Below are 16,353 nucleotides of genomic sequence, written 5' to 3'. Positions count from 1 at the left end.
ACTGTATCGAGGGATTTTTAAAAATATTATATTTAATTATCGCGGATTTTTTTGCTATATCACAGGATTTTGCAGTACAGTTACTGTATACGTATGTTGTTGAAGTTACGTAGGTTTAAGAGTAGAATATGTTTAAGAACATAAGTAGTGTTTATAAAAGTGTGGCAAAGGTTAATAGGGAGTGGGAAAGGTTAATAATGAACTGGGAACGGTTTATAAGTGTGTGGGAAGGGTTTATAAAGCCTTAAAATGTATATAAGTACTAAAATAAATGTAAGGTTCCTACTTCGCGGATTTTCACTTATCACGGGAGGGTCTAGAACGTAATACCCGTGGTAAGTGAGGGAATACTGTATTTAAAAACTCAGTTGGTTGCCCATGAGCGTACACCCCACTGTTTGTTAAAGGCCGACAATATAGAGGTGTCCCCTGTTACCAACTGCCAGAATTGGGACACTAGGCAGAAGTATGAGCTCCTTTCTGAATGACACTGATTATTATAGTCTCATGAGACCAGGAATGCACGCTTCCCTAGTCTCCAGAGACAAGCAGTCAAGTGACATTCCCTGAGCATCAGCTGCAAAGATGGGTCACCAGATGCATGTAAAAGCCTCCCCCTTCTAGGAGATATTGGTGCCCTGGAGCATGGCAATGTGAGAGCACAAAGATGGCTCCTGCCGATCTCTGTCCCTAGAGAGAGTATTCTAGCAGGGTCCTAAATGTGTACATTAAATTAGATGCTTGCCCCTAGGCCAATGCTTTAGTAAAAACAGGTCAACCTCCTTTGAGCAGGGTCCTGGAGCAAATATGTCCAAGTTGTCCTGTGGATCTCAGAACATGAGATCCATGGTTTTCAAAATTAGATGTTTTGGGGACTTGTCTCTCAAGTGCAAGTCCTAAAAGTTGAGATACTCGATGTAGGGTTCAAACTCTTCACTCCTCAAGGAGAAGCTCTGGGTTTCAAGATTTTTCGTGATTGTGGGTCTCCATGCCAGGGTGGGTTTTGTGGTGAGATTGTGTCTCATCCTCTGCTGTCCTTTTCATTGTTGTTTTCTTCTCATTTGCATTACATGTAGTCATCACTCGGTCTTTAGGGTTTTTTAAGTAGCAATGTTCCATGTGTAGCTGAGACTCGTGTCTAAGGGAGGAGGTAAGTTCAGGATCTTCCTTGGATCGCTATTTTGAACCAAACTGGAATTTATGTGTTAAGCCACTAGATTGTGGTAATTAGTTACAGCATCAATAGGAAATAAATACAGGAGGCAAAACTGCAAATTATAAAGTGTCGAACTGCAGATTATCAAGGAAATTATTATTTAATATACTAAAATCAGTATATTGGTTCCTCTTTTGGAGAGGGAAGGGTTATGATTAGGAAGAGCTACATTGGGGCTCCTAGGATTCTGGCAGTATTTTCTTTTTCTTTCTTTCTTTCTTTCTTTTTTTTTTTTTTTTTTTTGGTATGTTTTATTGATTATGCTGTTACTGTTGTCCCAATTTCTTTTCCCTTTCCTTGTCATTCAGTTCTCCCACTGAAACCTTGATCTGCCTCCCCCTCCCTCTTTTGGGCCATAATTCTCTGTCTCCTCAACTTGACAGCTTTCTGTGTTTGCCTCTGTGTCTTAGGTAGAGCTGTTGCACCTGTTACATTGTAAGGGGTGGAGCCTTAGGTATTTGTCAGTACTGGGCCACCTGTTTCACCACGTTGTGGCACTGTATGTGGGAGAGGGGCCTGAGAGGGAATAATGCTGCTTGCCCCACACTTGCGCCTTTTCCAGGCACATCTCTCATTTCCCATACTGAACAAGCTGACTTTGTTGAGAGACTGTCAGCCTCTTCCTCCGCCCCATTCCCCACTGGTTTTCAGTCAGAAGTGATGTGGTTCTGTTTTCCTCGGAGCTGGAACTGTGAGCTGCATGGTCCTGTCTGAGGATGGAATCACTTCCCAGGTTTAAAATGCATGGCTGGGCTTTTTACCAGGGCTACAGCCCCTGTGCCGTAGCCACCTCCGCCAGCTGCCTGCAGCACAGCGCATCCTCTCCACCCCTCCTACCTGTCTGGCTGAGTATTTATTCTTTACTTCTATGTTTGTTGAACTTCCATATAGTTCGATTTTCTGTGTCTTCTGGGTTTTTTGTTTTTTTTTTAAGTTTTGAGGTAGTTGTAAATTCTTAATTGTGAGGGAGAGGCAGTGTGGCGACCTATGCCTCCATCTTGGCCAGAAGTCCAGTATTTTATTTCTTTGAATGCGTATGTTTTATGCAGTCTTCTGAATATATGAAGTTAAGATATGTTACTTTTATAACCAGAAAAGGAGTTTTAAGAATGAAACATACTCATATTTTTTAAAGTATATTTTATTGGTTATGTTGTTACAGTAGTCCCAATTTTCTTTCCCCTTTTCTCCCCTCTGCCCAGTACCCCCCTTCCCTCCAGCAATCCCACCCCCCTTAGTTCATATCCATGGGTCGTGCATATAAGTTCATCGGCTTCACCCTTTCCTATATTTTCTTACTTCCCTCTATCTATTTCGTACCAACCGATTATGCTCCTTAGTCCCTGCACCATTTCCCCATTTCTCCCCCTCCTCCCTCCCAGCCTGCCTCTGCTGCTGCCACCGCACCGTGTCCTCTCCACCCTGGCTCCACCCCTCCTGCCTGTCTGACTGAGTAGTTCTTCTTTATATCTTTGTTTGCTGGACTTCCATATAGTTTGATTTTCTGGAACTTCTGGTTGTTTCTAGTTTTGAGGTAGTTGTATTCCTTCTCAGTTGTGGAGGGAGACGCAGTGTGTCTGTCTATGCCTCCATCTTGGCCGGAAGTCCGAATATTTTTTTTAACTGAAGTTTTTTTTTTGTTTTTTTTTTTAAGGTAATTTTTCCCCTCTGTTATCACACTTCTTTGACTGTAAAATTATTTCCTTCTTGGGGAAGTAAGAAAAAATATCCTTTTTAAACCAGTAGTACTTTGCAGTATTTTCCATAACATGATCTATGACCCAACTGACTAATTTTTTTCATGAATTTATAGCATGTAAACAAGTTAATCAGCTAACACAAAGAAGAAGCTACTTGTCTTCCCAGATTAAAATCAAAATACAGTTTAAATGGGAGCACTTATAAAAATCCTTAGTCAGAAACTCTGGATTCAAAAGTACATTATGTAGTAAATTAGCTAATTATTTAAAAATCAGGGTATACTTATTTATTGAGAAGCATTTAAGTTTGGTGTATATCTTGCTATCATTTTTTTCCCTTGTATCGGGACACACAAAAAACATGGATGTCATTTGTTTTATTTTTCTGAATTTTTAAGTAATTTAGCTTTATAATACAAATATTAGGCAAACTGACTTTAAATAGTCCCTTCTTAATTTAGTTTGTTGCCTACCGTCCTTTTTTGAGTTAAATTTTTAAGGAGCAGTTTGCAGTTGAAGTTAATTTCTTTCTTTTATTCGTCTTTTAAAATTATACAAATACAATTTAAATAGGAATTGATAACATAATTCTTGTTACAAAGTGATTTTGTAGGAAACCTTTAGTTTTAAGTACTTGATGGTATCTGTTACTTGGGCTTTTTTTTTTAATGATGGCATTTTGGCATGATGGTAGACTTTCCCAACTTCAGTTAGAAACTGTCACTTCAGAGTAAAGTAGCTTTGGGGCTCACATGCTTGAAAGACCTGTAGAGGGGGTATGTAAGTCTGAGATTCAGAGGTAAGAAAACAAGAGGCTAAATTCTATGGGGCAATTATCAAAACTTGAATCCTCAGAAAGAGCTGTGCCTGGAGGAATGGGGTGGTTGGGTGGGATGGGGGTGAGGGAAGTTGTTCCAGAGCATTCTAGAGGTTGTTTCCATTATTTTGTTGTTAATTCTAGCAGCTTGACCTGAGCTCTTAAGGATGAGGTGAGGAATGAGTTGGCAACAGAAAATAATTCTCTTAAAGGAACTCAAGCAGAAAGAGAGAAGATTAACAAAGATCATATCTAGAACAAGTGACTTCAGTGAAATAGAACTATTGGAAGAGGTGACAAGTTTAACAAGCAAAACAAAACAAATTATTAATTTGTGGAGAGGATGATTACTGTTGAGACTCAAACTCATGGCTTTCAGACATTAAGTAAAAGAGTATATCTAAGCAGAAAAAAATATAAAGGAGAAGGAGCACATTGAAGAGATGCAACAACTAAAGATATAATAGAGGAGAATTTCTCTGGTTTAAAGTAGGATTGAAAGCCTTCTGAGTTTCAGACTAGAGTGTTGGACGTGGTTCAGAGACAAAGAACAAGCTACTTACACAGGAAAAGTGATCAGATATGTGCTGGACTACTCAGTGTGACACTGGAAACTAAAAGGTAGAAGTAACTAACGTGTACAGGTTACTATAAAGAACTCTACCTATTCTAGCCAAAATATCATTCATTGGTTATAGTCAAAACAAGATATGCAGGAATTCAAGTCCTCTATTAAAGGGAAAGTTCTCAATAAAGGATTTTCACCAAGTAATTCCCAACAGAGACTTAAGATAGGGCAGAAGCAGAGAGAAAACAATAGTGAGCAGATGAATCTCACAGTTTATTTTATTAAATCTCAATGGGTAGAGAGAAAGTGACTGTATTTCAGCACATTTCTTTGTCCTCTGCATTTCCTGAAAGTTTGCAGCTGATCCAGAAGCTTCTTTAGACTAGGTTATTGTCCTTTTAGCAAGACTGGAAGTGATGTTCTGTTTTTTAGTGGGAGGCATATAATTTCTGATTGTCTCTTTGCAAGGATAACAGCCATTAATACTCAATTATGGATCCATCGATTGGAGAAACCCTGGTTCTTCTTGTTGATGCAGTAAAGAATTACAGATCAGTTAGCCTATTAGCGTGCCATAAAACATATTAGTGAGTGGGAGAGTAAAACAAGGGTGGCCAAAGGCCAGGGTGGCAAGCTCGCGCTAGGGTGGCCAGAGGCCCTGCGACCAGAAGACCAAGAGCCCCAAGAGAGTGAGGCTTTTGTTCTGAGGACTTATATAGTTGGCAGAATGGGGGTGAGGGAGTTACATTTTGACTTACAGGTAAAGGTAGTGCCAGTTTTCCAGGACTGGGGTGTGAGTACCCAAAGGTGTTAATAGGCTTCTTCCTTTAGGCACTATGGGCCCTTTGCCATCTTTCAGGCCTTAGGTTGAAAGCACAGTTTCAAAGGCCTTCCTTTCCAGATAATGGAAAAAGACACATAAAATTCCAAGGATTTTCCTCTTCCCATGCTAAATAGTGTTTCTTCACCAGGCAATATTATGGGACCAGTCCCAAGTCTGCCGAGTTAGCAGGTGAGACACATCTCCCTCTGCTACTCATTCAACCGTAACACAGTGATTTATTGAGGTTGCAAAATGGTCATATTTTATCATTATTTTTCATTTACAGCTAAAACATATAGATGACCCTTTTCTCTTTGGATACTCAGTGATACATATAAAGAAAGCAAGATAAATGATTTTTCCCCTTTACCAGTTTACAAGATAATGAATTGGTTCTCTATTACCTTTCAGTGGTAGAGGATGATGTGTCATTATAAGCTTGTATAATTCAGTATGTATGATAGCATTCAATCTATTACGATTAGTATCTTTATTGAAGCTCAGATTGTCTTATTTTTGGCCACTGGGAGCAAAGATGGTTCCTGAGTCCTTTGACATAATCCTTGTCATCTTGACTAGTAAAGAAAGGAATAATTTTGTTTAGTTTCATTTTGCTTTGTCCTTAAAAAAAAAAAAAAAAATGTCAGTGTTGTCTGTGCTTTTGCGAAAGTGGGTTTTAGGGATCGATTCATTTCCTTGGATATTTCATACTTAATATGATCTTTGATGTAATTTGTAAGGCAGATATGCCTTAGAATTTGTGTTACTTATAAAGAATAATGGTTTTATTTTTTAGTATTTGTGGAGACTCAAAACAAATCAGCATTTCCCAGCAACAGGTGTAGAGGCATGAGTTAATATGGTTTAGTCAAGTAATTAATAAATATTTGAATGTTTATTCTGGGTCAATCCTTAAAAGAGAAACTTCTGGAAATTTAAACATTTACAAAACCTGCCTATTTAACATTTCAATAAAGTAAGTTGCAAGGATTGATTTTAAACACTTTATTTTTTCTTTCAGATTTGTCACGAAATCGCCTTTCAGAAATTCCTGTAGAAGCATGCCACTTTGTTTCTCTTGAGAATCTCAACTTATACCAAAATTGTATTCGGTATATACCAGAGGCAATTCTAAACCTACAAGCTCTGACATTCTTAAATATTAGGTAAGATGTTTCCTTTTTTTAACATTTGATTTTATGTGATCTTTTCAAATTTCTGTTCCCTTTCACTAAAAATTTATATTATCTATTCATATCAGTAATTCCTATACATGTTCTTGGGCTAAATTAATAGTATTTCCTATGTCTCTGGTTTTTCCCCCTGTCTTTGCAATCATTGACCAACTCTAATAGCCATTCGCATAATAGGTTTGCAGCAGTCTGGTAGAGATGGTTCTGCAATGACATTCTCAGATAAGCTTTATCAAATTAGAATAGTAGACTTGTAATAACTTTGTTTTGTTCTTGTGGTTATATATTTTTGTGTATGCAGTTCTGAATGCATAAATAGAGTAATTCATCTGCTCCATTTTTTCACATCTTACAAGAATTCTTATGTTATTTTATTATAAAAGTTATAAGTGAAACAAAGTTATAAGTGTTTATCAGAGAAAACGAGCAAATGAAACATCCTTTGGAAAGATTTTTATATGTAAGCATTTTATTGTACAGTTGACATACTTCTAAAACTCTTACTGTAATTATGATGCTAGAAGTAGATTACAAATACTTTTATAACTCTTCTTTGGAAAGAAGATAATAATAGTTATCTACCTTATTTTTAACTCATTTTCGTATATAAATTTAACTTCATTAAAATAATATGTTGAGCACTTTATTATTGTCAAGGGTGTTTTATGGTACAAGAGCCCTGTAAAATAGGTAGAGGAGATGCTAAGATTCTCAATTTACAGGCGAGGAATCTGTATAAGATACAGATAGCTAATGCTGTGCTTAAAAATTACAAAGTTAACAAGTAAGGAAATGTTGGCTAGAACTCAAATCTAAAATACTGTTTGTTCCTTGTAAGACTTATATTTGTTACTTTACTGAGTATAGAATGGGAAAGATGGAAATTATTTTCATGAGTAGTGAGCGCTGACTTTTCTTTTTCTACTTAACTATTTTAGTCGGAACCAGCTGTCAACACTGCCAGTACATTTGTGTAGTTTACCATTGAAAGTCTTAATTGCTAGTAATAACAAATTGGTCTCACTTCCAGAAGAAATCGGACATCTCAGACACTTAACAGAACTTGTAAGTTAATATTTTATGTTTTGGTTGTTCCATATATATATGTCTGTAGTCATACCATAATCTTGCTTTTCGATTTCTACAAAAGAGGTGAATTGATGTCCTCAGTTATACAAACAAGTTGGGGGGCAGTGTAAGAATTAGGAATCCTAAAGCTCCTGATTCCCACTGGACGGTCTTTCTGCAACATCCTTATTTATTTTTTAGTGAAAGTAAACTGCTGTTTTTCAACATATATATTTTCTGAGAGAAAAATTATAGGTTGCTATTACTTTCTGGATCAGGCTCAATTTTCCTACCCTTTTCATTTCTTTTAGAACCTTGTGACTTTGATGCCTAGAGCATTCAACTAAGAAATCTAGCCTCTGATTCTACTTCAATTATTAACTGGTAGAAAAAATAAATAGGATTATTTTCTCTAAAATTATTTTGGAAAAATTTTTAAATGTTTGAAGGTAATTGAATGTTTTTCTTTTGTTAAGTTTATTCCTAGATATTTTATTCTTTTCATTACATTTGCAAAAGGAATTGTGGGGGGGGATTTTTGTTTGTTTTTTAATTTCTTTTTCTGTAGTTTCATTATTAGTATATAGGAAAGTAGTGGATTTCTGTTTATTTTTTAATAAGATAATTTTCTAAAGATTTTTTAAATTTATTTTTTAGAGAGAGAAGGAAAGGGAGGGAAAAAGAGAGAGCAACATCGATGGGCATGAGAAATATCAGTTGACCACCTCTCTCACCCCCCCAACAGGGACTTGTCCCACAGCCCAGGCATGTGCCCTGAACAGATATTGAACCAGTGACCTTTCAGTTCTAGGCTAGCACTCAACTCACTGAGCCACATGAGCCAGGGCAAGAAAGTAGTGGATTTTTGTACATTTATTTTGTATCCTACAACTTTTTTATATTTGTTTATTGTTTCTAATAGTTTTTTGGTGGAGTCTTTAAGGTTTTCTATATACAGAATCATATCATCTGCAAAAAGTTACGTTTGTACTTCATCGTTCCCAGTTTGGATGCCCTTTATTTCTTTCTCTTGACTGATTACTCTGGCTAGGACTTTCAAAACTGTTGAATGAGAGTGGAGAGAGTAGGCATTCTTGTCTTGTTCCTGATTTTATAGGAAAGGCTTTCAGTTTTTCACCATTGAGTATGATATTGGCTGAGGGTTTGTCATATATGGTCATTATGTTGAGGTACTTTCCTCCTGTATCCATTTTATTGAGTGTTTTAATCAGGTATTCAATATATCAATAATTATCTTGTCCAACCTCATTTTACAGATAATTTAAAGCAGACAAGTTTGGAATTTTAGAATAATTATTTACTTTGAATCTTTTTGAAATAGGATGTAAGCTGCAATGAAATTCAAACAATACCTTCCCAAATTGGTAATTTGGAGGCCTTGAGAGACCTTAATGTAAGAAGAAATCACTTAGTACGTTTGCCTGAAGGTAAGAAACTTGAAATAATTGTTTCTTTATTATTTGTCTTTTTATTTTAAAGATCTCTCAGACTGATGGGCACAAAACAAAAATAGAGAGGTACAGCCAATGTTTGAGATCTAATGGTCTATTTAATATTATTTATTCCTTTGTGAATTTTAAAAGTTAGATTCTTCAGTGAAAGGTTTCAGTAACTGTTGACCAGTGATTGTATTTTTAAACCCTTTCAACTGATGTAATTGATAGCTCAGGGTAAGGTATCTGGAGATTTTAGTAATAAGCATAACTACTTGGGAGACATATAACATTTTTGATAAGGGGATAGTTTCATATAATGAAAAACATTCCTGCAATTAGCTCTGATTTAAACATGGACTTGACTTGAACCCAATAACTTTCTCCTTTACTGAAAATGTTCAAGTAGAGGCTCAATGACCATTTACTGGTGATGAATAGAGTGGTAGACTATAGTAGGAGACTGGTTATCTTGGGCTCTAAGCTCTGGAATATGTATTTGAATGATAAAAATGATTAAACAAGTATAATTAGAAATTTTTTAAAATACAAATTCATGAAAGAAAAAGTTATAAAAAAGTGAAAATAAGAAGAACCATTATTTTATGAGATCAGATATTTTTAAAATTTTATTAGGGAAAATGTCTTATATATAAGTAAAAGTGCTGAACCACCCAGCTACAACAGTCACTAGCTCATGGCAACTTTTGTTTCATCTACAGTCCCATCCACTTTTCCTTACTCTATCCTCTAGTTTAATTTGAAACAACTTACAGAAATTCATCTGCAGATATTTCAGAATATGTATCAGAAAGATAAGGTGTGTTTGAAAGATATTTTTATGGCATTGATTCTATAGGGTCTTTGATAAAACATGACTTCTAGTGTATAATAAATATTGAAGTAACTAGATGCTTCAATATTTTATTTAATATGAAGTAACATGATGCTTTTATTTTACTGTAGAATCTGATAGTTTATACCTGTTTGATCCACTGTGATGTTTAGTTCTAACATACTAGTGTAGCTTTGTCATTTTGGATCCCAGGTTAAGTGTCTCAGAAAGTGACTTTTCCAGTCCACTTGAATACACTTACTGCAACCACACTACCCAAAATCCTGCATATCTTTCCTCTCATCTAGGCTTGTTCAGTTACCTTGCACCTTGTATCTTCAGAGCTGTCCTCATTTTTTCCTAGTTCTGCCTTCTCTCACCTCAGGAATGTGAATGAAGGTCTCAGCAGAACTGACAAAAATCATGACACAGGGTCTTATACTCCAAATTTTTTTCTAGGATTGCCCTTCTGCTCAGGACCCACCTACTGTGGTTGATCTTTAAAGTCTTACTAATGTAATAATACTGATTTAATGTGAAATCAATTAATGAAAACATTGGGGTTTTGGTAAAAATGAAAATTTGAGGGTTCAGATGATACTGCAGTGTAAGTTTTATCCTCTAATATGTTTCTATATCATATTTTGAATGCCTATTACCAAGAAAATTCTGTAATTACAAAATAGTTTCAAATGATTGTTTTTTTTTAATTCATTTTAGGGAGAGAGGGGAATGAGGGAGGGATGGAAGGGGAGAGAGAGAGATTGTTTGTTGTTCCACATATTATGCATTCATTGGTTGTTTCTTATATGTGTCCTGACCAGTGACTGAACACACAACATTGGCATATCAACGTGATTCTCCAACTGAACTACCTGGCCAGGGCTGAAATGTTTTGTTTTGTTTTGTTTTTATGTCAGTTTTTGTTTGTTTGTTTGCTTGTTTTGTTTTTAAAATTTTATTTATTTTTTTAGAGAGAGGGGAAGGGAGAGAGAAAGAGAGGGAGAGAAACATAAATGTGTGGTTGCCTCTTATGTGCCCCCAAATGGGGACCTGGCCTGCAACCCAGACATGTGCCCTGACTGGGGATTGAACTGGCAACCCTTTGGTTCGCAGGCTGGTGCTCAACCCACTGAGCCATGCCAGCCAGGGCTTAACATCAGTTTTTCTTGTAATCTCAGCATATTCAGTTAAACCGAGATGGAAGGAAAGCTTTATTCCAACATCTACACAAGTTAGAGTGGAAGTTCATGTTAATTAATTGAACATTATAATTCAGCAGATAAAACATTGCATCTTTGGTTATATTGCCATTTGATTTTAAATTTATCATGTTTATCAAATAATATATCATCCAAAGAGCAAGTAGCATTAAAAAGTTTAAAATAAATAATAGCATTTCCCCCCACCTCAACCTCCACCCCCACCCCCACCCCAATTTCAGTGGCCGGAAGCATCTACCTTCGATTTCTTTGACACATTCTTCTGGTATTTGCTGATGTGCTTTCACAGTTATAGCTGCATTTATCAACTTTTTGACACTTAATGTCAGTGTTCTTTAATGGAAGATGAAGATTTAACTTTCCTAATTATCACCATCATACCTGTACTTCCCTTTTCCTGTCTTCTGAATGTAGTTTATTACAACCTTTGATTAAATTGTTATTCATTGTTTACATTATTATAATTATATAAATATTATTCCTGCTAACTAATGTACTCTGATTTCCCTTTCTTCCTTGCACATCTTGTTTTTGTTGTTGTTTTTTTAGAGTTGTACTTTGTCTTTCTTTTAATTTGTTTGATTTTTTTATGCACCTATGGTTAATTCCTCCCTTTTTTTCCCAGCAGCCTTGATAGTCAATTTAATCAGATTAGCTATCATTCTTTTATTCTCTGCATGTCGCCCTCATTGATCCCTTTTTGCTTCTCTTCCTGTCCAGGCTGTTTGTTCTGCTATTGCTGCCCAACTTTCTCAGTTCTGTATTGAATACTCTTATTCCTGGACTCCATGTATTACTCTTTCTTAGTTTTTTTCTTTTTTAATTTCAGCTTTATTGCGGTATAATTGACAGATAATTCCTTTTTCTTTCTTTACTCCCACATTTTGCTGGAGAGCATCTTCTAGTGGTTTCCTGCGAACATGTTGTAGGGAAACTTTTTTTTTTGATACTTCACTAGAAAAGAAATATCTATATTCTATGCTCACTTTTGATCAACAATTTGGTTATATGTTCTAGGTTGAAAATTATTTTCTTTCAAAGTTTTCAGGTCTTTTTTCACTTTTAGCTTTCATTATTAAAAATTAATGGTTGAAAATTTGATGCTGTTCCTCAGGAATCTGTTGTGGGAGGGCCACAGGGCCCTTCCTGTGCTACTTTTTCTATCTTGGAACTGTGCCAGATAAAAATCACTTGTTCAATTTAAAAGAAAATTAGATGCTATTCATAATTCAAGTCCATATTTTGTGACCCATTTTTTCTCTCTCGAAGTTTTAATATCTTCCCTTCTTTCTTATTGCTCTGAAATTTATGATGACATGCTTTAATATAAGTTGTGATTTTATTTATTTTTATTTTTATTTTTTTTAAGAGAGAGAGGTACAAGAAGAAAGAAAGAGAGGGAGAGAATAATTGATTCACTGCCTCCAGCACACCCCCAACAAGCAACCTGGCCCTCAACCCAGGCATGTACCTTGACCAGGAATTAGGCTGATGACCTTTTTGCCTTGCAGGTTGATGCCCAACCGACTTAGCCACACCAGTCAGGGCATGAGTTGGTCGTTTTTTGTGTTTTTTAAAAATATTTTTTAAATTTATTTTTAGAGAGAGGGGAAGGGAGGGAGGGAGAGAGAAACATCAATGTGTGAGAGAAACAGATTGGTTGCCTCTTGCATGCCCCCCACCAGGGGACCAGACCTGCAACCCATGCATGTGTCCTGACCAGGAATCGAACTGGCAACGTTTCACTTTGCGGGATGATACTCAACCAACTGATCGATGTGCAGTCAGGGCAGTATGAGTTGTTTCAGTTCAGTGTACTAGATACTTGGTGGGCCTCTTTCCAAACTATGTACATTCTTCATTCTGGAAAATTGTCTCACATCTCTCTCTCTCTCTCTCTCTCTTTTTTTATTAAGTATTTTTTTTTAATTTTTAAAGTTATCATACAGTAAAATTGACTTCTTGAGCAGGAATAGTGCAGTTCTATGAATTTTAACTTATTTTTTATGCAGCTACCACCACAATCAGGATACTAAGTATTCTATCACTTTAAAAAAGCTCCCTTTATAATTACACTCCCCCCTTCCCTATTCTTACCTCTGGCAACTGTTGATATTTTCTTCATTTTTATAGTTTGTCTTTTCTAAAATGTCAGATAAACGGAATTACACATGCATTTTGAGGTTGACTTCTTTCACCTAATTTAAAACCTCCCTGTTGTATTAAATGTGGCGAGGGCGCGGAAGTAATTCCAGCAAGGAGAATGGGTCGGATGGAGGGCTGCCGCACGCTCTGGCAGGTCAACGAAGAGCTGTGCAGAGACCTCTCCTTTATTGAGTTTTGCAAGTATAGAAATCAACAGGGAGGGTAAAGAATGAGCTCACAGGTACATTCCAATAATGATTACAATATACAATTACTTACTTGGGATTAAAACAATGGGAGGCTAATATATAAACTATGAAGAATGATTTCTATCAAAAGCAAAAATAGGAATTCAATCATCTATTCTTTTAAGATTATGGGAACGGCCACACTGTTCCTTAAACTTTAACAGAAAGCACACAGGGTTAAACACCACCCGTTCTTGCCTTTGTTTGGTTTCTTTGGCAACATCAGGGAAGATGGAGTACTCTGCAAGATTCCTTTTAAGTCACAGAATGTCTTGAAACCCTTAGCCTGATCAGTCAAAGACTGTCGGCGCCAGCGAGTCCAGCTTGCCAGCTCCGGTCATAGAGCACCTGGACCGAGAGGCATGAGAGCATGCCTCAGTTTAGGAATCTTGATTTCCAGCATCACCTCCCCATGTTTGATTTTTCATTTTTCAAAAAATTTTCTTCTCCCATACATCCGAATGGAGCAGTAATACCTTACAGATGATTATACAGTCATTTTAAACTTCCTAGTTATAAGGAAGTTGATAAAATATCTTAAAGGGTTTTTCTCAGGAGTGCAAAGTGAGATAGAGTGCAGGTTCTTGGTAGTCATATCTCAGTTTTAGTGGATCTTGGTTCTGTTCCTCAAGTATGTATATTCAAGTGCTTTGAATCCTGGGTCCCCAATCCCCGGGCTACGGACCAATATAGGTCCGTGGCCTGTGAGGAACTGGGCAGCAGGAGGTGAGCTTGAATGCAATGTGCTTGAATCATTCCAAAACCACCCCCCACCCAGGTCTGTGGAAAAATTCTCTTCTATGAAAGCAGTCCTTGGTGCTAAAATGGTTGGGGACCGCTGCTTTGAATGATGAAGGAGATATGGGAGACATCCTGCCAAAAAGGCCTCGTGCTTTTCCTGCTGAGTTGTGTCACCGAAATCTGTGATTTTATTTCATGTTATAAGTCATACATGTTGTCTTCCTGGAGAACGAAGAAAAAAATGTGTAGTATATCGTAATTTGAGTACATTTTTCTTTTGCAGTGTACTTAATAATATCATCAATTCCTCCAGCAACAGGTTTTGATTTGAGTTCTTCAATTTCTTTCTCCAATACTGTACATCTTAATTTAGCTTTCTGTATCACCATCATTTACTTCTGGCAAACTTGGAAAGATTTTCCTGGGGCAAAGTTCCAGCCTACTACTCATCAGGGAGCCTGCTGGTCAAGCATTCTTTCTGTCTTAGATTTTGTGGTTCTAGAGGTGGCTAGTGAAGCCACCCCTACTTGGACAAGATCCTCCATGGCTGCAGGATGGCAGCTGGGCAGTCACTGTGAGCACACAGGCCCCACATGCTGGCTCTGCTGCCTCCACACCTCTGACTGTGGGACAACTCTCCTTAATAACTCTTTTTGATGATTTCCTGTCTTCTGGTTTCATTGTTCTCTCTCTGTCTCTGGGTTTTTATGAGTTGGAGATTGTAACCCTTTATTTCATCCTATGATTTTTCTTATCCTTTTTTGTTTATTTGTCATTTTGCTTTACCAAGTGGTATGCAGTGTAACCATTCTGAATTTTTAATTTCTGCCATCATATTTTTCATTTCCACAAATGCTTGTTATTCTGTGAGTTTTTAAAACATTTCTTTTTTGTTTTAGTAGTTCAGCATCTTATCTCTGAAATTAGAGTTATTCCAGTTTTTCAAACTCTTCTTCTGGATCCTATATAGTATTACCTGTTTCTTCTGAGTTCCTCTTTTCAGTTGGTATTTTGAGTTCCATCTTACATGTCTGTGGATTGTGAACTGTGAGTTTAGAGCCAATTAGAAGTTTCTTCACGCATACTGGGTAGGAATTGTATAATTGTAATTAAGCAGCAAGCTGGGTATTTGTGGGGGGCGGGCTCTATATCAATATCGAAAGGCCTTTTATATGGGGCTATATAGTTTCTCCAGAGAATTATGTATTTCTTTTACATTGTTGTGTATATTCCTAATTACTGGCATTCAAGAGCTGGGTTTGGGATGGCATTATGCAGGAAAATGCTAAGGTCTAGCTATTAAGTGTGTAGACTTTCATTAAAATTCTCCATTTTTTAACTAGCAATTCATCCTGACCTTCCATTTTGCCGGGGTCCCTGAGTTCAGAGCCATTCAATTCAATTGTGCTAGAAAATAACTTGTTGACTTCTGAGGTGATTGGAGACAGACAGTGCCCTAGCTGTGAAGAGTCAGACACTTGCTTTTCATTAATATTCCTGTCCATAGGCATCTAAATTTCATTTTATACCACTTTGCTATATCAGTTAATTACTAAGAAAGAATTGAAGTAAATATGTTAAATGCACTATATTTAACCAAAAACTTCTGTTAAAAATAATCTAGTTTTGAAATAGTAATGATTTTTAAGTGTATTTTATTGATTATGCTGTTACTGTTGTCCCAGTTTTTCTCCCATTCTCCCCCTCCTCGTGGTATCCCCCTTCACTCCAGCAATTCCCTCTCCCTTAGTTCATGTCCATGGGTTGTGCATATAAGTTCTTTGGCTTTTGCTTTCCCTATACTATTCTTAACATCCCCCTGTCTATTTTGTTCCTACCAGTTATGCTCTTTAATCCCTGCACCACTTTTCCCTTTCTCCTCTTCCCCCTCCCAGCTGATAACCCTCCAAATGATCCCCATACCTATGGTTCTGTTCCTGTTCTGGTTGTTTGCTTAGTTTGTTTTTTATTTTGATTTTGTTTCTTAGATTGTTGATAGTTGTGAATTTGTTGTCATTATAATGTTTGTAGTTTTGGTCTTCTTTTTATTTATTTTACTTTATTCTATTTTATTTCATTTTATTTATATATTTTTAGAGAGAGAGGAAGGAAGGGAGGAAGAGAGGGAAAGAAACATCAATGTGTTGTTGCCTCCCATGCACCCCTAACTGGGGATCTGGCCTGCAACCTAGGCATATGCCCTGACTGGGAATTGAACCAATGACCCTTTGGTTCAACAGACCAGTACTCAATCCACTGAGCCACACCAGCCAAGGCAGGTCTTCTTTTTTTTAATAAGTCCTTTTAACATTTCATGTAATA

At 36.7% G+C, this 16,353-nt stretch overlaps 1 protein-coding gene across 8 annotated transcripts in view; it reads left to right on the top strand.

Moving 5' to 3' along the window:
* The window catches only part of LRCH3 (leucine rich repeats and calponin homology domain containing 3), a 155,084-nt gene that overhangs the window by 66,293 nt on the left and 72,438 nt on the right, over positions 1-16,353 (top strand). For all 8 annotated transcript variants that reach the window (XM_090277916.1, XM_090277931.1, XM_090277939.1 and 5 more), the window contains exons 2-4: positions 6,146-6,290; positions 7,256-7,382; positions 8,728-8,833. In XM_090277916.1, the coding sequence (XP_090134042.1) occupies positions 6,146-6,290; positions 7,256-7,382; positions 8,728-8,833 (378 nt within the window). The remainder of the gene's footprint in view (positions 1-6,145; positions 6,291-7,255; positions 7,383-8,727; positions 8,834-16,353) is intronic.

The sequence above is a fragment of the Furipterus horrens genome, unplaced genomic scaffold (assembly GCF_987537825.1).
Source record: "Furipterus horrens unplaced genomic scaffold, mFurHor1.1.pri manual_scaffold_1, whole genome shotgun sequence".
Lineage (NCBI taxonomy): Eukaryota > Metazoa > Chordata > Mammalia > Chiroptera > Furipteridae > Furipterus > Furipterus horrens.
This window is presented reverse-complemented; position numbering and strand designations above follow the sequence as displayed.